This window comes from Mustela lutreola, chromosome 1, assembly GCF_030435805.1.
Source record: "Mustela lutreola isolate mMusLut2 chromosome 1, mMusLut2.pri, whole genome shotgun sequence".
Lineage (NCBI taxonomy): Eukaryota > Metazoa > Chordata > Mammalia > Carnivora > Mustelidae > Mustela > Mustela lutreola.
The window spans coordinates 251,209,655-251,234,449 of record NC_081290.1 but is presented as its reverse complement, the minus strand read 5'-3'; the positions used below and the strand labels follow the sequence as shown (position 1 = coordinate 251,234,449).

The 24,795-nt window shown below is 37.1% G+C and overlaps 1 protein-coding gene across 3 annotated transcripts in view; it reads right to left on the bottom strand.

Annotated features, from left to right (window-relative positions):
- Positions 1-1,556: 1,556 nt before the first annotated feature.
- Positions 1,557-24,795, bottom strand: part of ANO5 (anoctamin 5) — a 96,925-nt gene continuing 73,686 nt past the window's right edge. For all 3 annotated transcript variants that reach the window (XM_059138402.1, XM_059138410.1, XM_059138419.1), the window contains 9 exons: positions 23,813-23,887; positions 21,799-22,021; positions 19,032-19,201; positions 18,288-18,385; positions 12,886-13,016; positions 10,316-10,521; positions 8,036-8,214; positions 6,522-6,627; positions 1,557-3,800 (listed from right to left, as the gene is read on the bottom strand). In XM_059138402.1, coding sequence (XP_058994385.1) covers positions 3,579-3,800; positions 6,522-6,627; positions 8,036-8,214; positions 10,316-10,521; positions 12,886-13,016; positions 18,288-18,385; positions 19,032-19,201; positions 21,799-22,021; positions 23,813-23,887 — 1,410 coding nt within the window. In that variant the 3' untranslated portion in view covers positions 1,557-3,578. The remainder of the gene's footprint in view (positions 3,801-6,521; positions 6,628-8,035; positions 8,215-10,315; positions 10,522-12,885; positions 13,017-18,287; positions 18,386-19,031; positions 19,202-21,798; positions 22,022-23,812; positions 23,888-24,795) is intronic.

Here is a 24,795-nt window from a genome sequence, read left to right as displayed (position 1 = left end):
CCACCAAAATGTAACCGCATTCCTAGTCAAATGTTTTGGAGTGGGGGAATGGGAGAAGGCATCTCATATACATTGAACCATGCTATTCTTTTTAATATTCTCATGAATTTCTGCACCATGCTGGAATAATTGACATACTTGAATTATCACACATAAAGCAGAAGAGTAAAAATTTGTCTAGAAAAAGAATAACATAATAGTTATAGTGAGTCATGGTAGTAGACTTCCAAGCCTATGAACATTCTTTGATAACATAATAACTATTGCTAATTAAAAACAACTGTTATGGAGGGGTTCTTTCAAAACAATAGATTCCCCTTTTGAAGAAGCAGCCCGAGGTCCTCACCCTGGACTGGAGTCGATCAACAGAGATTCACGGCTCTGCATAGCACCTGACAGTATAAAATCACTTTGGAATCAAAGTTTACATTTGACAGTTCTCAACATGAAACTTCTTTGGCTTTTCTCTCACCCTCACTAAGATGCCTTAGGAGAGACATCCCCCTTACCACCCACAGCGCGCCATGCTGCCTCACCAATGCCTCCCCCCATGGAAGCGTGCACGGCTTTATCTGGAGAGAACTCTTTCACCCCGCTCATCCTCTGTCCTTCCTCCTCTTTATCATCTTCGCTCCATCTTCTCCTAGAAAACTGACTTAATGGCTTCATTAAGAGAAGAACGTTAAAGCCAACAGGAGTCATGAGATGTAGCAAAACTAGGACAGCATTCCATCTAATTAAGATACTTCCTTCTTGATGGAGACCTCTAGAATAAATGTTTGGAAAGGATTCTGCTTCTTGTGTGCAAAGAAAAACTGATGAAGGCAAGGATTAGAAATGACATTTGAAAGAGTTACATAATTTTTGTTTTGTTTTGTTTTGCACTTTAAATTATTTCAAATAAAATCTCCAATGTTTCCTGGAACATTTCTGAAAAAAGTAAGTATTTGATCCGATGACGATAAACACATCAGCTGTGCTGATAAATATCAACTTACACTTGGTAGTCAGGTGCTCTTAATTCAGCCCTCCCAGAATAACATGAGCTTAATTAGATAGGCCAAATCTACCTGAATTGATTTGACATTAAATTTTGGTCAGCAAGCTTTTAGGAAAGTGAGGGATACTTTTATTTCATTTTAAAATCTGTGAAACAAGGAAAAGGTTCTTGGTAGAAAATTGAAACACGAATACAAAGTATTTATCAATAACATTTTAAAAGGAAATATCTACTGATCATAGGATCTATTTACTTGTCTTAAAACTACTTCCTCTCTTGCCAGTTTCTCCATGCATTCTAGAAACCCAACACTTGAGTTGGTTTGTTTTTAAGATTGCAGTGTACGGGGCGCCTGGGTGGCTCAGTGGGTTAAGCTGCTGCCTTCAGCTCAGGTCATGATCTCAGAGTCCTGGGATCGAGTCCCGCATCGGGCTCTCTGCTCAGCAGAGAGTCTGCTTCCCTCTCTCTCTATCTGCCTGCCTCTCCATCTACTTGTGATTTCTCTCTGTCAAATAAATAAATAAAATCTTTAAAAAAAAAAAAAAAAAAAAAAAAAAAGATTGCAGTGTACGGATAACTTTGTGAGTTAAATTTGTCTTTATTTATCTTAACACTCTAGGTCTATAAATACTGTTAAGCCATAGAAACTGAAACTTATATCCAAGAAACCGATTTCCACACTCTTCCTTATTTTTATTAGCACCTAGGAAGAAAGTAATATGTATGAGCTGTGCAAAGGGACAACATGGTAGTAACACAGAGTTTGATATGACAAGCCAAAGATACTGCATCTGTGGCTTATTTCATAGTAACACTAGTGTTCTCAAGCAAGAAATAGGCCTCCTCCTCCTATGAAATCATTCTTCAATAATGAGATCACTTTAAATTACACAAAAATGTTTTTTTTTTTTTAATAAAATCTACCCAGTGGATGACAAGTTATTACTGCCAATATTGGGGTCACTGTCTCATGGTTTTATAAAATTCATAATCCTCATTTCTACATGTTTACTATCTATCATTAGCTAATACTACCTGCCATATAATTACTATTGGCAATTCTACAAAAATGAATTAGTATCAAATAATAAAACTACTTTAAAAATATCTTGTGATAAAGTTTCTTCTTTTGTATGGAATTTAAAAAAAACACTATTCTTTTGGAACTGAAGTGTAATTGAAAGCTAGAGATGCAAGTACTATATCTGAACTGTGTCCCTCACTTTGTAGTGTTAAAAATGTATATGAAGTATTTTTCATAAGAGAAAAAGGAACTGGTGTACATGTGCCATGGGCCTAAGTATGAGAGAAATAATGCAATTAATTTTTTTTTTCCACTTAGCAATCAAATCCATCACCCCTTTCTTATTTGGTTGATCTACTTTTGGTGTTCAACTCTGTGACTGATGTTAAACTGACAATTTCTGTACAACAAGCTAATATTTGAGATGTTATATCACATCACATGAACAGCACAACCACTTCTTGGGTGTCAAAGGTATAGGGACAAGGCACTGAGTATTGAATGAAGTGATGCATCAATAGAAAACAGGGTAAACTCATTAAAAGATTCAAGATTGCTTCAAACAGATCAAGTTTCATAAACAACTTGTACCTAACTTATACAAAGAGCTAATGCTCAAACAGGCTTCATGATGCAAAATATGCATTATAGAAGAAAAATGATTTTTTAAAAATAATTCAATTTTTTTCAGATTAAGGTCAATAAATTAGTCAATATTCATTGTCTTGCATTTGTTAACTACTAAGAAGACACATTTACTTCTCTGTAATATCTTTCATTTACTTGAAGAACTGAAGCAACCTAACAACTTCTTAGGCTGTTTTCCAGAAAGACAATCTAGCCTTGAAACTACTATTACCAAAATGTTATCTTTAAAGACCAGAGTTGTTAGTCTTTTGTTGCAACCTAAATGTTCAGTCTCTTGAAAAATCAATTCTGCATTGACCTGGAAGGGGAATCTGGGATTCTGATGGAAGTTTAACTTAACTTACTCAGGATGATTTCAGAAACAAACCCCCGCCATGATATCCACCCAACATTTTTAATATGTGAGTTTTCTTAAGTCATCTTATTTTGTTTTTTCATTCACATAGTCTGCAATGGCAGGAGATACATGGCTCAGGAGGCCACTTCAATTCCTTTCCTTTTGTACCAACATTTTTCTTGATGGGAAGGAGTTATAAAACAACCCAACAGAAGACCATGAAAATGTGCAGATGCACTGGAACGTGATAAGACAGCCCGAGTCCAGTGTTTAATTCTAAACTGCAACATTCCATGATTTTCCAATATTCTGATTCAACACGCACTTTTAACAATCATTTCTAGAACTCTAGAAAACAATATCTGGGAAGAGTTCAGCCAATAAAGCAGACAAGTGGTATTCTTCCAACCTCACAAAGTAGGCCACTGTAAAAGTGTACAAAAACTCTGAATTCAAAAAGAAGGAAGAGGACGTGGGGTGAAATTGATACATGCCTTCTGGCCTCTACCCAAAACCCAGGGAAAGTTGGGACGCCAGAGAGGCAACCGACTGCTTGCTCACTATGGTGATTAGACCGCTGAGTTAGCCAGTTGTGCTTTGTTTTCCTGAATCAAGACTTGTTTGGCAAGTTCAGTAGAACTAATTTTCAAGTTCTCTTTTAATTTGTGAAGCTCAAAGTCATGAAGAATCTTGACAGTCATTAACTTTTCTCGCTTGATTCTGTCCAGAACAACTTTTGGAACATCAGGGATCATCCAGGCCAACAAAAATTTAACTAAAAACACAACGTGCTGGAAGAAACATAAGAGAAAATCAAGGACACTGTTAGAACTGTCAAATGTTCAGCAGGAAGTTCTTATGAATCACTTCATTCATTCAATAAACTGTGCTCAATACAGAAGGTATCAGGAATAGCAAAAAGATAAGATTCCTGTCCTGGAACTTTCCCAGAAAGACAGAAAGACAAACACATTAAACAAATAAATGTTTACTAAAATGCATAATTACAGAAATTCCAGGTGATCATGGTTATTGAATATACTGTTTAACTGTACTCACTTCTGAAAACCTAGTAAGATACTTGGAAGGGAATTTTTAAAAATGGTGTAACTCACAAAGACCAAAAAAAAAAAAAAAAAAAAAAAAAAAAAAAAAAAGGAGGGAACAGTGATAACAGATTCAAGAGAGTAAAGAGAGCTGGCATTTCAGCTTGCAACTGATGATATGATGGTGGTAAAACCCAACAAGTCAAAAGCCAACTTTTTTAGATCTTCAATAAAGTTCAGGAAAGATGGTCCTAAGGACTGTGGAAGCATACACGTGGGTGGCTAACCAGAGGATTAGCCAACATCTGGCATAAGGAAAAGCTGGAATTTTCAGGACCTCTCTCCCATTGCCATCCAGGTACTACTTCCCTCCAACCTCACCCTGGCAGCAACTGAGTAATTTGTGCAGAAATCCAAACAGAAAGCCATGAACTCAGGAGCACCAGAGACAGTGGAGGAGTGGCACCATACTGAAAATAGGGCAATTAAGTGAAATTCAGTGAATCCTAAGATCCTTAGTCATCTTTGTCTCGCTCAGGTCTCAGAACACAGGCAGCAGTAGAAGAGCGCAACAGAAAGGAGTTCGGAAGAGTTTTCTCTGGGGAAAGTAAGTAGTCTGTGAAATTACAATGGCAGATACCAAATGAAAAGGTCCCCTCACTACCTCATCACCCTATGGTGAAACCTGCCAAGTGACATTTCTCCTGTAGGCACACAAAGCTTATAATTAGCTTTCACTTATTTGCTCTTAAGTAGAAGCAGATTGCCAAGAATCAGCAGGTATGTAAAAAAAAGTATCTAAGCAAAAGAAAAAGACTGAAACAGACAAATAGAAACTAAGAGGAAACAGAGATAATGAAGAAGCAAAACAACCACAAAACAAAAAGATAAAAACATGAGTTCATCTAAAGGAGAGAAAATAATTACAATTTCAAAACAGGAAGTATAACACCTGAGTAATAGAACTTTTAGGAAGACAGAACAGAGAAAAGAAGGAAATAATTCAAAAAATAATATGTACAAGCAAATTTTCTCAACTTGAAGGTAAATACCTTTTCAGATTCACAAGGCCCACCAAGTGTCCAGAAAAATGAGTATTATCCAATAATAAGAACTTGTAATTTTTCATAAGAGAAGGACTAGTAAGAGAATCCTTAAAGCTTACTGATTTATAAAAAGATCGTAAACAAAGTCTGGGGAATTGGAATTGTATTGCATTTTTTAACAACATTGAAGCAGACAGAAAAAAGAGCACTGTCTTCAAAAATGTCAGGAATACCTAAATAAAGTTAGTTGAAAATTTTTCAGGCAAAATGACTTTTAATCTCGAATTCTATGCCATTTAGTCATCTGTGAGGAAAGAAGAAATATTCAATATTCAAGTTCTCAACAATTGACCACTCATAATTTTCCTCAGAAAATTACTGAAAAATGCACTTCATCAAATAAGCTAGTAAACCAAGAACGGGAGAAACACAGACCACAGAAAATTGTCTTCAATACAAGAGAAGGTGAAGAGAAGGTGAAAGTCCCAGTGAGTCAGATGGGCCTATCATCACAGATGGTGCGTCAGAGCCTGGCATAATTAAAAACATTAGTAAGAACAATAGACAAAAATAAAAAAATCCCCAGTGCAACTGACCAGAGTGCAAGGTGATCTAAACTTATGATGGAAAATATGAGAACAAAAGAGTGATAAGGTCACAAAGAACGAGAGAGAGAGAGAGAGAGAGAAGAAAAACATAGGGAAGGATATACATAAGACTGCTCTCTTTTTCATCACACAGAATCTGTATGTGTTTGCATTAGACTTGACTACTACTGAACTTCATGGCAGAGAGAAAAAGTGCCTTCACTTTATTTCTCTTTCCTTCATTGGCCCTCATGTCTTTTGATATAGAACGTCACCATGAAACTTACCCAAATTCCCCCTCTGTATTTGTTCTCTTTTAATGCATGCCCTATATCTACAATAAGAGTCGATATTCCACAAAGGGGGAAACATAATATAGTGGACAGAGCAGAGGCCTGCGAGGGATATGGAAGCCCAGCTCCAACATTAACTGATTATCTTTAAACCCACTGCCAATTCTGCTGAGTCTCAGATTCATTTCTCAGGAGAGAACAATAAGGTCTAACCTAGAAGGTTATCATTACAGTGTCTGGAACCAGTATGTAATAGCTGTTCAGCAAAATCAGTGCATTCTTTGTCCTTTTCCTGACCTCAAGGGAAGAGGCCCTATGTTTTTCTTTTCTTTATGTCACCTGGATATTTTCAACAACAGTAGGTGAATAATAGGCAACAACACATTGTACTGAAAATATCCCTATGTTGCTTTTCAGGATAACGAATACTTCCTTCAAAACAATTTCCTGAGATAATACTAATTTTCTGCCAAGCAGATGCCCTTAGAAATCTGGAGGGAGAGGACAGACTAAGTGGAATGTAAGTTAAGGGAGACTTACTTCCATAACAATGATGAAGGTCATCTTGGCAGCGAGGACGTGCCAGTACTGCATATTTTGAAAATATTTCTGATCATGATCAGGAGGATATCTGTAATCTCTGTACCTGAAAAACAGAAGTAAATGCAAAAAATTAGTTATTGCTTCGCATAGAGACCTAATGTAAATTCTTATCATTTCTCTAAAGAGATACTTTTAATTGACTACAAAAGTCAAGTCGTAGGAAGGTAACTGCATTCTGATACATTTCATTTTTGCACATATAAAAATCATGGCCACATGTTATTTATATATAGTTTGGTGTAGCAGGAGACACAGGTGAAACTTCTGTCCTGCCCTTCAAAGTCAAATTTTTCAAGAGTCAGCAAAATGATTCTGTCTCCATTTGCTCTCTTCCTACTCCTTAACACACTTAGTTCTGTCCACCACTCCCCTAAAACGCGTTGTCTCCTGTCATTAAACTGAAGAAACATGCTAATTCTTTTTTGATCTTTTGAGAACAGGACTTGATATTGTTGAATGTTTCTATTTTTTTTTAAACTCTATTTTCTTTTGGCTTATCTGACACTGCATTGTTTTTATTTATCTTACTATTCTTCTGGACTTTTCTTAGTGCTCGACTTTGTATGCCCACTGTTTTCTGCAAAGTTACTAGGCATTGATGTTCTTCAAAGATTTAGTCCACCTAGGAAGTGATGAGATCAAGAAAATGGACACATGCCCATGCTCATAAACACCATACTATGATTCCTTTATATGCAGACCTAAAATCGAACAATGGTTTGGCTACCTGTATGTCTACCAACATTTTGCTGTCTCGTGCTGTTTCCCAGAAGAAGTAGCTTGCTTAAGGTTTAAGTTAAGTGGTCTTGATGTACTAGATATATATTATATGTATAATATTTATGTACTTTATATATAATCTTTATGTCATATATATTTATCATATACAATCTTTAAATTAGATTAAAAAGACCCTCAGAGCACAGGACATGCTGAGTAATGGAAACAGGTTCACAAACCTAATTTCATGCTCTCTGCATGCAGGAAAACTTTTACATGGTACAGATGGTGAATTTATCATATTATTTCTCCTTTTCTCACTCTATCTCTTTTTAAGAACATATAGTTATATTCAAGTAGGTTTAATGCAGATATATGATCATGGTGTAAATTGAAATAGATTAAATGCAGATATACTATGATCATGCTGTATGATCTAATAGATATTATATCGTGGGGCCAAGGGGCATTTGTTGGTGAGAAATCTCTCCAATAAATTTAGAAAATAAGAAACAATTCAAAATTGATACTATTTTTGTTCATAATATCCTTTTACTTTTGGCCTTTCTACTTTTCCAAATCAGATCAGTGAAGTCTAAAATCGATGCACTTTACCCAGGAAATTTATTGCCCAAAGTAATTCCTTTGTATCTCAAGCCATGGGGGAAATGGAGAACTTAAAAAACACATTTTAAAAAGCAAAATTAAAAGCTAAGAAATTAAGAGGAAACCTGCAAGTGACGAAGTCTCGTTTTTCCGAAGGTGCAGTGTGGTTTGGAAAATCAGCTATAAGGAATGTTGACAGGCTGTCATTGACATATCCTCTCATGGGCTCCGTGTCATCCGTCGAGTAGGCATAGTAGTAAACCAAACGGGGAATGATGTCCGATGTAAATGCCACAATAAAAGCCTAAAAGACCAAGCAAGAGGGAAATCTTGAGCTAACAATCTAGTTTTTTAAAAATGTCTGATTTGCATATTTCTCCATTCCATATGGATGCAAGCGATTAAAATGCTATTACAAGTTATGTTAACATAGGAGTCCTTGGCCTGCAACATGAAATAGTCCTTTTCAAGTTTATGATTAGTATTCCAAGCCTTTCCAGCTAGAGAGCGGCCATGATGAAAACTGAACCTAAATGTATCTGGCTCCAAAAACCATGCTCTTTCCACCATGCCTTGTTATTTCTTACATCTGTTTCACAGCACATTTACACCGTCCTTAGCCAAATTCATTTGCCTGAACCAACTCCATAAACTGGGACCGTGAGTGTGCACACATCCGTGCCTGTGTGTTCATGCCCTCGCACTGGTAGGTAGGTGGTGGGGAGGCAATGGAGAGAGAAGACCATGCGATGGTTAATGTCCCACAGTTCAGTGTAAGTAATTTCAATATTTGATTCTACAGGAATGGTATTTTTCCATCCTTCCCCAAGCTCTGGAATGGTATATAAGTCCATTTAAAACCATCTGGCTCTGCCCTCTACGTTTTTAGTGGAAGGTTCTTTTGTTTAGTTTTGTTAAAGATTTTATTTATTTGTTAGAGAGAGAGAGAAAGCGAGAGAGAGCATGAGCAGGGGGTAGAGGGAGAAGCACACTCCTGCTAAGCAGGGAGCCCAGTGCCCATGGGGCTGGAATCCAGGACCCTGGGATCATGACCTGAAGTGAAGGCAGAGGCTTAATCACCAGAGCCACGCAGGCTCCCCTTAGTGGTAGCTTTTAAAAAAACTTTTAATACTTTGATAGCTACTGGTCCAATCAGGTTTTCTACCACTTACTGAATAAACTTTGGCCGTCTTTATCTTCTTAAAAAGGTGACAATTTCAAAAATAGATTTTAAAATTTATTGGAATAAAGGGACATATAACAGTCTCACAATTTTCTCACCTGTATCTTATAACTTTTCAGAGTTCAGATTTTCAGAGTTCTGTTTACTTTATACATCTTTTCAATGAACCAACTCTTAATTCACTTAGGAATTATACTGCTTTTTATTTGTTTTCCAATTTTATTATTTCTGATTGTATCTGTATTAATTTTTTCTTACTACTTTCTGTTGATTAGTTTTACATTTTTCTTACATTTATGAACTCATGCTCAGCTCATGCTTTCAAGTCTTCTTTTTTAATAATAAAAGCATTTATTGCTATGAATTTTTCTGTAACTGTGGTTTTAGTTCATTCCTATTGGTTTTCATCTTAATTAAGTGCTCTTTATAATTTCAATTTTGCTTCCTCTTAATACAATAAAGCTTACTTAGAAGTGTGAATGTTAGTGGGTTAGAGTTTTTTAAATTATCTTCATTATCAACTTCAATTTTTATACCATTTTTATATGTAAATATATATGGTAAAAATTTTTGCTTTGGGGAAATTTAGTTTCATTATCATTTTTTAATAAGTGCTCCAATAAGTGCTCCATAAACATAACATGTAAATGTTATATATTCTCTATTTGTAGTATACAACATCAGGTACAATCAAGCTCTAACTGTGTTATTCAAATATTTTATGTACCATTACATATTTTCTATCTACTTTGTCATGTGTTATAAAACTGTACCATGGTATTTCAAGGACAGTGGTTTTACAATTTTCCTTGTATTTCTGAGAGTTTGCATGTCATAAATTTCTCTTTGTTGTTTGGTGCATAAAAGTGAGGGGCGCCTGGGTGGCTCAGCCAGTTAAGAATCTGATTCTTAATTTTGACTCAGGTCATGGTTTCTGGGTCATGAGATCGAGCCAGGTGTCAGGCTCTGTGCTGGGCATGGGACCTGTTTAAGATTCTCTTTCCCTCTCCCTCTGCTCCTCCCCCTGACCTCTATTTACACACATGCTCACTCTCTCTCTTAAAAAAAAAAAAAAAAAGCGTAGGGATGATGTATCATTATGGACTGTCACCATGATGAAATCAACAAAGCTAAAGATTGAGTTAAGCATCATGTATATCTTCCCATTGCCAAGAAAACAAAATGCAATACAAAGCCACCCAAGCAAAATGGGCCCACTTACGTTAGTTGCCACAGAAAGGACAGCCATTCCATAAAGAATGTCTTGCCAAACACCTATGCTGTGAGCTTTAGCAGCCACGGGTCTCCTATACTGAGTTGTAAGTTTCCAGGCATCCACTCGGATCTCTATAATATTATTCAAGAGAGCAAGAAGAGGAGCCAGAGGAAAAGAGGCCACAAATAATGTAACAAATCCAAACTGGGTAACTGTAGGAAAAAAAAGAAAAATTAGTGAACTCATTATCGTGAAGGAGTAAAGGGGAAAAACTCTGCCCAAATTCCGCAACGTCCTCCTTTTGGAGGGATCTACACCAGCAAAACACTCCAGGCCTCTTTCCATTGGCCCACTTCCTCCTCCCCACTGGAAGCATAGTGACTTAGTTACTGGCTAGCACAGAGAGGAGAAACTGGGCATATATAGCTCAGTTCTGTCCTCACTGTTTCTTTTGACATCTGCTTGTCTGAAGAAAGCATTTCTTCTTGTTAAATAAGAGATTCTTTTTATTCTTCTTAAAACCCAGCCTTTTATTAGGGGCTATGTTTAGGTCGATGCTAGTCTAGTCTTTACACTGGTAGTGACACATTAGTGGGGTAATCAAGTTCTTCTATCTTGAGGAATCTATGAGATCAGGGAGAATGTCTGATTCATTTGTGTGTTTCCAAGAGTCAGCGTGTGTTGGCTATATAAACATACTCAACTACAACAGTGTACACGCTACACTGTTTAAGATTTGAAGGTGCTAACAGATGAAAAGACAGTGCAAAGGAAGATGCTTGAGAATAAATCAGAAAATGAATCATTTAAAGCATTACAAACATATAAATTATATGTGGGCCAAGAAAATATAACACAATTTTCTGGAAAGATGTATTTGTTTAGGTCCTGATCCTCTATACTATCTTGACATCTTTCTAATAAATTTTATTTTCTTTCCTCATTAAGACTTAACACCTATGTAAGTTAACTTCTCTTCCCATTTTTTTTTTTTATTTCCAACAACAACTGAGGTACAAGCGTACATTCAACTGGCAGTCTGGGCTTCCCCCATAAGTGGAAACCATATAATAAGAGATACAGGAATGGCTTTCCACTGAAGGGAGAGAGGAAGGCGCTTCTACTAGTCCTTTATTTTTAGATGAATCTCAAGTGTTTCTGGATTTCAACTCTTCTCACAAAAGTTTCTCAAAAGAATTAGTCTTGCCACTTTCCAACCCAACTGAACACCTCTTCAGAGGAAGCATTATGTAGAAACAACTTGAATTTTCTGTGTTCAAATCCCACATTTTACTTAAAATATTTTTGGCCCATAGCATAAATTGACCCATCCTAATTCCAGTATCCTCCAAAACAAAATGCAGTGAAATATGAGTTCTCTGTCGAATGTTTCAGGATGCTATAATGTACACAAGACATTCACAATAAACTAACTCAGCTGTACCTCAGTAAATGGTAGTTAATTCTCTTATGAAACTTTGATTTCAGTGATAATCCCTAATGCATTTATGAGCAAATGCATTTGATACACAATTAATTAAAAATTGGAGCCTTATCACCTCATAAAGCAAGGACTACCCAATTTTATAACCGGTTATATGAAACAGGCTGCTTTCAGTTTGTCCTAAATTTACCTATTTCATTCAGGTATCTCATGTTTCTATCACAGTGGAGAAACCAGTAGCAATTTCAGGTCACTTTTTCATTCCCCCATGCTTTCATAGGCCTTAAGAGTCTTTTTTTTTTTTTTTTTAATTTATTTATTTGACAGAGATCACAAGTAGGTAGAGAGGCAGAGAGAGAGGGAGGGAAGCAGGCTCCCTGCCAAGCAGAAAGCCTGATGTGGGACTCGATCTCAGGACCCTGGGATCATGACCTGAGTTGAAGGCAGCGGCTTAACCCACTGAGCCACCCAGGTGCCCCGGGCCTTAAGAGTCTTAAGTAAAGCAAACTGTTCTCCTTAATTTCATCACAGAAGCAGAGAAGTAACTTCAGAGGAAACATTTACGTAGACTTTAAGAGCAGTCTCCATCATCATCCCTCCTAAAATTTCACCTCAAAATCTCTTCTCTGTTCAATCCTTAGCATTTTTTATGCATTTCTTGTGTTCAACGTGAACTCCCCCACACAACTCTTTTTAGCCTTCTTCTTTTCAGCCTGAAATAAAGGACTTACTCTAAATGTATGTTAGACTCTGGAAATGTCTATCAACTTAATTCTTTCTCTGGGCTGAAAGTGAGGCAAACAGGGGAACTATGCAAGCTAATCTGAGAGAGGAGTTTTAAAAAAGTGATTCTTCCTTTATTTGGTTCAACAATCTTAACATCCAATTGACAGGAAATATATCTCTAACACGAGTGCTTTGAAGCTCAGCTTCATTCTGCATTCTACCTAGTAAGGAATACAACCATCCACCTGTCTTTTTATCCACATTCCAATAGTTTATTAGACACCTACCAGGTACAAGGCAGGAAGAAACATTAAGAGCTAAAAAAAAAAAAAAAAAAAGAAAAGAAAAAAGAAAAAACTTACTTTACTCAGACTGACTATGTTTCAAGACAGTGGTTAAAACTTACCTGTTTCTAAGTACTCATAGAAGAGCCCAAGAGATCCGAAAGTTTCGAGGTCATGATCCTGCTCCCATCGACTGTATAGCTTTTCAGAGTTGGTCCGAGCTTTTCGACGTCTCCACCAATTCAGAACCATACTGTGGGAAGTGATAAAAGTGAATGCATGATTAGAATTTAAAAGAAAGTGGTCAGAAAACCAGGGTGTTAGATCTAGAAATTGGTGGTGAGAGGGGTTAAGTAACTTAAGATCACAGAGCACAGAGAGTATAACTACAGCTAAAGTTAAATTAAGAATCTAGTGCTTGAGGTCAAAGCTCTTTATTGGTGTGTTAAGAAAATAAGACTACCCTGACTCTCCTCATGGAAATACATTTACTCAGAAATAGTTCTGTTAAAGAGCATATGGAAGAGAGGGTCACCATAGGACCACTTTTTTTCCATTTAATTTACTAACCTTTAAGTTGTCATGATACTCAGAAGGATGCTCAAGGAAGTGAGAAATAGGTTACAAGAGAAAATACATAACAAAGGAAACATAGAGGCCTATCAAGCACGTGAAAATAAATGCAATAACCCTAAGCAAAATATTACCTGACTAAATTCCATAGTATTTGAAAAATAATGTATCATGGTAATGTTGGAACACTTTAGGAACAGAATGTTGGAACACTTTAGGAACAGAAAGGTTTTTTTTTTTTTATTAGAAAAGCAATCAATGTAATAAATGACATTAACAGATTTAAGCAGAAAAATACAAAATTATGTTGACTAATGAGAAAAATGCGTTCGATATATTTTGAGCACCTAGTAAAACCTATTGATGACAGAAAAGCAGAAAAAGAAGGAAATTACCTCATATAATAAAAAACATCTGCCAAAATCTTGGGGAAAATATCATTCTGAATAGGAAAAACCTAAAAGCATTCCCTTTAGAATCAAGAACAGAGTAAGGCTTCTTATTCAAGAATCTATTAGACACAGCAAAGGAAACAACCAACAAACTAAAAGACAACCTAGTAAGTAGAAAATACTCACAAATGCCATATCCAATTGATTAATATCCAAAATATATAAAGAACCGATACAACTCACCACCCAAAAAACAAATATTCCAATTTAAAAATGTCAACATGAACAGCCATTTCTCCAAAGAAGACCTATAGATGGCCAACAGACACATAAAAAGATGTTCAACACCTCTCATCATCAGGGAAATGCAAATCAAAACCACAATGAGATATCACCTTGTATCCATCAGAATGGTTAACACCAAAAACATAAGAAACAATAAGTGTTGGCAATGATGTGGAGAAAAGGGAACCCTCTTACACTGTTGGTGGGAATACAAACTGATTCAACCATCGTGGAAGACAGTATGGAGGTACCTCAAAATGTAAAAATGGAACTACCCTATGATACAGTAAATGCACTACTGGGTATTTTCCCAAAGAATACAAAAACACTAATTCAAAGGGATACAAGCACCCCTATGTTTATTGCAGCATTATTTACAATAGTCAAATTATGGAAGCAACCAAAGTGTCCCCTGATAAATAATTGAATGGATGAAGAAGATGTGGTAGGGCACCTATGTGGCTCAGTTGGCTGAGTGAATCTTGATTTTGGCTCAGGTCATGATCTCAGGGTTGTGGGACTGAGCCCCTCATTGGCTCCACACTCATAAGAAGCCTGCTTGAGATTCTCTCCCCCTCTCTTCTTCCTTCCCCCCAATTTATTTTCTCTTTCTGTCTAAAATAAATAAATAAATCTTTTTAAAAAATGATGTGATATGTGTGTGCGCGCGCGCGCACACACACACACACACACACACACCATGGAATATTATTCAGCCATAAAAAAGAATATGAAATCTTGCCAAACAAAGGGGAAAAAAAAGAGAGGGACAAATAAAAAACCAGACTCTTACCTGCAGAGAACAAACAAATGGTTACCAGAGAGGAGGTGGGTGAAGGAAAAGGTGAAATAGGTGAAGGGAATTAAGAGTACACTTATCTTGATGAGCACTGAGTAATAAATGGAATTATGGAATGACTATATTGTACACCTGAATTGAATACAACACTGTATGTTAACTACATAAATTAAAATTTAAAAAGTCATCTTACTTGAATAAAGTAGCACTATACCAAGCAAATGTTATGAACTCATGGTCAATTTAATAAAAAATTTTCTGCAAAAACCAAAAAAAAAAAAAAAAAAGACTCTATAGGAGTTCTTAGCACAGCAAGATGAAAAAAGAAAAAGGCAAAAGAATTGGAAATGAGAAGAAATCTCTGATTCAGAGTATGAACAGTAATATGAATGAAATGCCTGCTTAAAAACCCAAATGAAGTTTGATAAGAATTATTTTAAAAAATGGAGTTTATCTACATATTTTATTCCTATTTACCCATAAAACACAAGTAGAAAACATAATTTTTTAAAAGATACCATTTACAACAGCAACTAAAATTGAAAGTACTTTTAGATGGATTTGACAAAAGATCTGTAAGACCTATATACCTAAGTTTAAATCTCTTTACAGTCACTGAAGTCCAAAATAAACATTCATGAAATAAAAAGACTTGGTATTATGAAAATGCCAGTTGTTTTATAGGAAAAACTGAAATGTAATTTCAATAAAAACATCACATATTTTTCCATATGAGGTCTGGCAAGCTGTTTCTAAAATCTGTACAGAAAGACAAAAGACAAAAGATAGCCAATATATTTCTATAGATAAAGAATAAGTTGGTAAGACTTGACCCACCAGAGATCAAGACTTACTATAAAGCTATATTAATTAAGAGAGCATAGTATTGGTACAAGGATAGACAAATCCTGGAACAGAATGGAAACCTAGTACTAGCCTTGCACTTGCTATATGGCACAAGGTAATATTGTAGATCATGCAGAGAGGTGAGGAGGAACTTCTCAATAAATGGTAAACACAACAATTCATATATTAATATGCACGTGAGAAAGAAATTAAATTTGAACTTCAGATCAAACACAAAAATCTTTTCCATGTATATTCAAACTTTAAAAGATAAAGACAATAATGTTAAAATGTTAAAAATTTAGAAGTATATGAAAATATCTTTTTAATCTTGGGGTAGGGAAGGATTTATTAAATAAGACTTGAAAAATGTTAACCCATAAAAGAAAAGTTTGGTAAATTCTACTGTATTAAAAGTATATTCTTTTATCCATCTATACCAGAGGTATTGCAGAGAGTACACACACAAAGGCACAAGGGTACACTGCAATATCAGAGACATTTTTGGTTGCCACAACTGGGGAGAGGCTGGACTACTAGCATCTAGTCTGTCTAAAGTCCAAGCATGCTGCTAAACCTCTTACAATGCAGTGGACAGCTCCCTACAACAAAGAATTATTTGGCTCAAATTGTAATAGTGCTGGGGTTGAAAAAATAAAGGGACAAAACTTATGTTCGGATAAAATAAATGTAACACATATGATCAAATCCCAAACAAAAGCACTGTCACCAGAAGTAATAAAGTATTCCTACAGATCAATTAGAAAAGGGTAAATCGGTAGAAAAATGGTTAAACAACACCAACAAGTGTTTCACTGAAGAGGAAAAATAGTAGCTAAAACTGCTCATTCATGTTATTAATCAGGGACATGCAAAGTAAGACCAAAGTGCGACATCATTTGTACCTTCCAAATTTGTAAAATTTAAAAGACAACATTAAGTACTATAGTAAATGTACATTAAAATGAACATTTACATGCTGCTTATATCCAAACTGAAAGAGAAAGGGCACAGAACCCCTCAGATTTTTCAGACAATATCAAAAAGTTGGGCACAGATGGAACTGGAAAAACAAAGAAAAAACTCACATTTTTATTCATTTCTGGAAAATTTTCAGCAACTACTTATTCAGAGAATTGGTAAGAAAGAATTGGTGAGAGAATTTTTTCCTCCAACATTACTCAATTCTCTTTTTCTGGAACAACTAGTAAGTTAGCATGGAAGCCTTTTTATGTAATATAGCTTCCTGTCACTTCAATTTTTTAAATCTCATTGTCACTCTGTTGTATTGTACAATGTGGGAACTTCTCAGTACTATTTTCCAATTCATTAATTCATTCTTCAGTTGTGTCTAATCTGCAATCAATGTCATCTACTGCACTGTTTATTTAAAGTAACATGTTTCATTTATGTAGAATGGGGGTTTTTTTATATTAATTTGTTCTTGTTTCATTTATATGTTTTTAATTAAATTATTTCCTGACCCTTTTAAATAACGGTATTACCTCCTTTTACGTTTTTAGGCGTTGCCAGAATCTTCTAGCTAGAGTTAAGTTCACTTTCTAAAAACCAATTTTGCTGGCAGCCTTTGTAGCGCGAAATCTCATCAGCAGTTTTAGAACTTCAGTTTGTAGGCTTAATTCTACTTGCTTTTTTTTTTTTTCCTTTTATCTCCCTGAGTGTCTCTTTTCCTCTGTGAAGATTTACTCTCCCTCTTGTGTTTGGTTTAGAAGTTATCCCCATTCTGCCCTCCAGGTTCTCAATCTAGAGTTAGGACTTAAGATAATAGCTTAGAGTTATTTCTCTATGGAATTGGATGTGGTTTATCAAATACTCTTTGTAGAGATACATCATGTTCTTCCTTTGTCAGCAAATGAAATAGAACCCCAGGAGAACTACTGAACTGTGGGGAGAGGTGGAAGCAGAGGAGAAAATTATTTTCAACCGTCTTTCATGAAGAGGTGAGAATAAACCCAATTCCTAACTTCAAGTACTGTTACATGAGCCAAGCCTTGGTCTTAAGTAGAGCACTTGAGTCCACCTGACATTGTAGGTGTGCTAAACCTTGATGCTGTCACTTTCTAACTAGGAGACCTGCAAGATGATAGGCTTATGATTCTCTCTCTTTTTATTCATGGAAATTTTCGACTTTTATTTGAGATCAACTGTCATTTTGGTTTTCTCTTTTCGTAAGGTGTCTATTATTGTCATGCTTTTGGAATAGAAAACAATACCTTCATATACCAAAACTTAATTCATGACCAATTTTTGTGCCTAAGGTGTACAACACATGGATATTTTTATAGAGTTTAACTTTCAGTAATCTTGAGAAGTAATAGGCAACATATAGGATAATGTACAGAGGATAAAACATTCAGATTTCCCGGCGGAACCTCCATAGGAGAGGGGAATAATATCTTTTCCTCAATTTCACTCAAGCAATAAAATTTGATGTCTAACAGCCTATATTACCTCAATGCATTCCTGACTATTGATTAAAAGTGAGTTTTTGTTGTTGACTCAACCATTTGCTGACAATGATACCATGATAATCACAGAATTCCATCTTCTTCCAGAGGAACTCTCTCATGGTTACCTGACTCAAGAAAAACTTGTAAGTTGTACATACGGATAAATAGCTTCTTTGATATTTCCGAAGATCTGTTTTCCAGTCATTATGATGGTCAGCTGGGCTGTCAATTCTATTAGACAGCCTCCAGGGTCACACTAGCCAGAAGAAAGGAAAAAAAGAAAAGGGAGCGATGAAAGATGGATTTTTGCCAACAAAAGAAATCTTAGACCCAGGATCAGAATCTGAAGATTTTGATGGGGAATGGATATTAAAGGGATACAGATTTTAAGCTCAATAGTTTCAAGCAGGATAACTAACCAATTACAAGACAGCTGCATCGCATTTGGATTGCTGGGTCTCATTCTTAGAAGATCCTGAATCTTTCTGTTGGGGGTCAGGGGTAGGGTTGTTATTTTCTCCATGTGATTTGGGTGCAAGGGAGGTATGGAAACCATTGATGTGGTCTAGCTCTATGACCCATGGTGGAGCCTTCCTGCTGTACTTCTGGAATGCTATCGCTCATCCTTGGCAGGAAGCCTTCAGGAATAGAGAACTCACTTATTCCATTCCATAGCTCATATTTTATTCCTAAATAATAGGCACAAAATAACTCCTTGCCCAAAAGGAACTGGGAAGTCTACCAGACAATAGGATGGTAAGACCAGTACTCTCTGTGGAGAGAGCTGGTGTCTTACACTTCTCTGGGATCTTGATAAAAATCTGAGTTACTGCTGGGCACACAACAAGTATTTAGTTAATACTGAGTTCCTGAAGCCACAAGCCTCTCAAGACAACTCTTACCTCTTCACTTCTCCATGCATGAAACAAATATGTGTATTTTCCGGGATAGCCCACGAACTTCCCTTTAAAGAAAGCTACGTAGAAGCAGGACGAGTAAAAATTCACAAACTGAAACAGGAACATTTTCAAGGTAAGACTGCTTTCATATTCCTGATAAGTTCGAGGAATTTCTGTTAAGTAATAAAACACCAAGGTTAAATTATGCACTTTCTTGTTTCTCCCTCAATTCTGTATTGCGTGGGACAAGTCACATTATTAGTCATATTATTCTGAGAGCCTGTTGAAATACAAGCCATTCTTGTCCTAACAGACCAATATTAAGTAACAATTTGTGCTCAGTTTTCTGTTAAGAGGCTTTGTATTAATCTAATCACTGGAGAAGCCTAAGAAGCAGTTATTACTATACTTAGATGGATAAAATACTTTGCCTGGAGTCACACAGTCAGAATATGGAATTCAAACCCATATCAGACTGGAGAGACTTATGCTTACCCTGGTACACTGTATGATATCCTGTAAACATAACAGATCTCTCTCTGTCTGTTGTCAATCAGGTTTAAAAGTAAAGGACATCCGCAAGGACAGAGGATGATTTCCAAACTAAACTGTGTTTTCCTCTCATGAATTAATGCTTACATCAATTTTGAAAAGAATGTCATATAATTGGTGGCAGTAATAATACACTTTCTCTCTCCTTTATTTAAAATGCAGGATCATGATCTAACATTTAGTGAATTCCAAAGACAAAAAAATACTGGATTCCCTTCACATCACAGATAAGTATCAGGAGGTGTGAAAGAGTCAGGGAGCATGTTTTTCTGAGCTGATGATCTCCCAGCAGCATAAGCTAATCTAGCCAAAGTGGTAACAGTTTCAATGATACCGAAATGGTAACAATATTACTCTAAAGACACAGAGAATTCCTCCTTTTTAGAGAAATTACTTGCATTCTTACAAAATCTCTAATGTGTATTTAAGTGATTTTTCTCGCTGAAATTCACTCTGAATTTTTAGTGCTATATGCTAGATTTATGTTTTAATAACAAAAAAAAAAAAAAAAAGAAAAGTTGAGTGAGAACTACAAATCTGAAGATAGCCTTTAATGAAAGTTGTTTCCTAGCGCAAACTCTGGTGCTGAATGAGTAATGTGCTCTTCCTGGTTACTGTTGGGTGCAGTGATGATATACAGACTTGGAGGAGGGACCTGCACACTCAAGAGGAGAAGCTGATGCGTGGACTGGGGTCTCGATCTCACTTCCAACTTGCCGGGGGTGCTCCACACCCCTCTCCCTGACTAAATCTCCCACTTTGACTGTGACTCCTTTACTGTCCCTAATGGATATAGGAGAACTTTTAATAATTTAAAAGAAAAAGAGGGGCACCTGGGTGGCTCAGTCGGATGTGTCTGACTTGACTTTGGCTCAGGTCATATCAGGGTCATGATCTCAAGCCCCATGTAGGGTTCACCTTGGGCATGGAACCTGCTTACGATTCTCTCTCTCCCTCGCACTTTGCACACACCCCCCCCCACAGCACGCACACATGCTCCTCTCTCCCTCTCAAAATTAATTAATCAATTCATTAATGAAGGAAAATAATCCAGGGTCTAAGACCCATGGCAACCGAAAAGAAAAGTATTACATTTTAGATATATTCAGGAGGAGCTGATTGTTTTGTTTTTCCCACAATGGTTTTCAAAAGCAAATCCCTTCCAAAAACCATACACATGAAATAAAAATCATCTGTGTCTTGAGAAAAGTGAGGCTTTTACTTAAAATCCAACTAGCCTGATCAAGGGAGCATTAAGAAAAGAACACTCTGAAAGATCTACTGAGTCCTGATTTTTCTTTTTGGTTCTTTTTCTTGCTTCCACCATAACGGGTCTAAATGCGGCTGCTGGGGTATTCTGATCACCAGCCTATGTGTCTACCTATAGAACAAAACTGCCTTAGCAGGTGCCTTTAAAAATGACAGGTGTTGGCGAGGATGAGGAGCAAGGGGAACCCTCCTACACTGTTGGTGGGAATGCAAGCTGGTGCAGCCACTCTGGAAAACAGCATGGAAGTTCCTCAGAGAGTTGAAAACTGAGCTACTCTATGACTTAGCCATTGCACGCCTGGGTATTTATCCCAAAGATACAAATGTAGTGATTTGAAGGGGCACGTGCACCCAATGTTTATAGCAGCAATGTCCACGATAGCCAACCTATGGAAAGAGCCCAGATGTCCATCAACAGATGAATGGATAACGAAGATGTGGTACATATATATAATTGAATATTGTGCAGCCATCAAAAACCTGAAGTCTTGCCATTTGCAATGATGTGAATGGAACCAGAGGGTATTATGCTAAGCGAAATAAGTCAATCAGAAAAAGACAATTATCATATGGCATCTCTGATATGAGGAATTGGAGAGGCAGGGCAGGGGGTCACGGTGTGCAGGGAGGGGAAAAAAATGAAACAAAATGGGACTGGAGAGGGAGATCAATCATAAGAGACTCTTAATCTCAGGAAACAAACTGAGGGTTTCTGGGGGGTCAGGGGGAGGGATAGGGTGGCTGGGTTATGGACATTGGGGAGAGTATATGCTATGGTGAGTACTGTAAATTGTGTAAGACTGAGGAATCACAGTCCTGTACCCTTGAAACAACTAATACCTTATATGTTAATTTAAAAAAATGAACTCCCCAAGTGATGGTCCAAAATTGATGTATAGCACTGGTAGAATATTTTTTCAGTGCCACAAAGATGACCTGGCCAACTTACCCATTTTTGTAATCCATACAGATATCTTTTCATAAATGAAATTCAAGATCAAGATGACGATAAAGTTCAAGCAGGATCCACTGAGTGACGTGGTTATCTGGGGAGTGAGGAAACTTTTGACATGCTTAAAGGATGCTTCACTTTCCATAAAGCTAGCAAATGTAGCAAACACTGACAGGCGGTACACAATCACAGCTACCATACAGGCGATGACAAGGGCCATCTGGAAAAGGGAAACAAGGAATCAGTCACTCTGGTCTCTATCTCTGCCACGTGACCCATCTGAAACATACTACTCTCTTCATCTCATTATGTTAAGGTCAGCCCCTCTGACTTGGGAAGCAGACCAAGCCAGTCTCTCTCACATAGATGGCAGGGAAAGAACACTGGCAAGGCAAAAAGTTTCTAGAGAAGACAAGACCTGTAGTTGTAGCTGGGTGAATCTAAAACGGTTGAGTAGCCATTGCTCATCCATCATCTGTCAAGCGTTGGAGAACTAGGCACAAGGCCAAATCCTGCATGTGGCCTTACTCACTTTTGTATGGTTTTTGAGTTATAAATGGCTTTTTGCTGCCTTTTTTAAGGTTAAAGGAAAAAACAAAGATGATTACATGCGAGAGACTGTCTGTGGTCCATAAAGCCTAAAATACACGTGGCCTCTCCACAGAAGACCGTTGCCAAACTCTGCCCCAGGTTGTAGTTAAACAGGTAGTGTGAAGACCATGTACTTTCCCAAGAAGGACACATTTAGAAATCCCGTCTCATTTCCCTTCAGGATGTTGCCATTCGTGTTCTGATATGCCTGGTAGTTTAGATATTTATATAGATGCTACATAAATTTTAAACACTTCCCATATTACAAAAACCCAAAGATCTGGGGAAGCCTTTACCTTGATGATTGGAAAACCTGACTCTGAAAGTTGAGGGACTGAATCAAATGGAATGAGTATTAGAAATAAAAGATAGAATAATCTTTCTGGAACCACACTCTAGATTATTTCTCAAGCAGTGCCCTGACTTGATTATTGCTCTATTATTAATAAAATATTATTTACACTATCACTTCTCCTCAGTGACTGTTATATCATCTAAGAAAACACACATTTAAAAGAGAAAAACCGGACGCCTGGGTGGCTCAGTGGGTTAAAGCCTCTGCCTTCAGCTCAGGTCATGATCCCAGGGTCCTGGGATCGAGTCCTGCATCAGAGAGCCCACTTCTGTCTCTCTCTGCCTACTTGTGATTTCTGTCCATCTAATAAATAAATAAAAGCTTAAAAAAATAAAAGAGAAAAACCAATACCTTTAACTAGAAATGTTAAAGATAAAAAATTATGGGATAATACGAACTAGAAGGTTAAACTCTAGTCAACAACTGCTAATTATTTATTCTTCAACATGTTAAGCTCTGAGAGGGTTAACACTGCTTCTTTTCATTAAAATTCAAGGCCAGCTGTGAGAGGACCCACATTTGGAAAGTGGACGGTGGGAAATAAATTGTGGTGGTGGAGGAATCTGGTAGCTAAAAGGCATGGAAAAAAACCTGACTCCCTCACAATGGGACTCGCTAATTAAAATTTTCAAGTTGAAGTCTTACTTTCTTCTATTTATTTCAGCAAGAAAATAAATTTTGAGTACATGCTTTTTTTTCTTTGCATTTTGTGTATGTATTTTAAGTGGACATAAAGATAAATCAATGATTTTTTTTTTTTTTTTAAGGAAACAAAAACCAAACAGTCTGCAAATGAATCTGTTACATGTGCTGGTTGCTGGGGGAGGGGGAGGGGCAGGCACTCAATGAGGCACCGGTCTCTCCCCAAGCTCTTCTTACGAGGTTCAGTTGTGGCACATCCATATGGGTCACCCTTGAGTTTATATATGAGCTCTGTTCAAAATAAAAAGACAGGGGAGTGGGAGGGGAGAGAGGGGCTCGAGAGGCATGGCAGATGAAACTACGGAGGTTATCCTAATAAGACTGCACATAAAGAGATGAGAGCAGGTTCCCAAACATGCTCACCCAAAACGTCACCGTAGCTCCTGATAAAAAGTACCATGGGAGACGACTCCACAGAGGCATGTATGGCTCCATCTCCTACAATTTTGAAGAAATCACAGCAAAATTCAAAATCTACCCTCAACGCTGGGACGCCAAGCAGTAGTCAAAACCATAAAACCCAGTTCGAGTAGAAACCTCCCCGAGTCCTTGACAGCTCATGGGCAGCTACATTCTAGCCCAGGTTCCTTCCCTTCAGGTAGAGACCTTCAGGGCTCTCAGGTGAGATCGTTCACACATGATATGAGCCATGACGGATACACACTGTATCCTCAGGGTTGAATGAGAGTGGTGTTCAGGGCCTGGGAGAGAGGAAATGATGTCAGAACCCAAGAGCTGCTGCGTAAGTGGACATGCTTTAATGATACTACAGCTTGCTTCTAATTGAATTGAATCAAACTGCACTGCTCTATAATTGCTACACATGATACTAAACGGGGCACCATCTTTATATTTACAGGACTGTGTTCTTCTGCACAGTTCAGGGGACCAGGCTTTTCCACCTTGATGTTCTTCTAAGCCATTAACAGAAGATATTCACTGTATCAGCTGAAATTCTTAGCTACATCAAGAGGCAGTGAGATCTTAACCCCCGCAAAATTGCCATAGAGTAAAAAACAGCCGTCAGCAGAAGTCTAAATCATGTAATTCTATCTAAAGGATAGGATTTTTAGAGAGGATTTTTATACCTGGGGGATTTTTAGGGAAGACTGAATGCAAACAGAACTTGACAGGCAGAACAGCTGTCCAAGAGCTCTACTGAATGTGTGTGCGTGTGTGCACGTGTGTGTGTCCAATGTGTGTGTGTGTGTGTGTGTGTGCATGCTTTTTGTGTACGTGTGTGTGTGTGTATGTGCCCATGCATACATGTATGTGTTTTCAATACAGACTCAAACGTGAGGGCTCTGGCCATACTGACCCGTTGAAGAAGCCCTGCAATTAAGTCA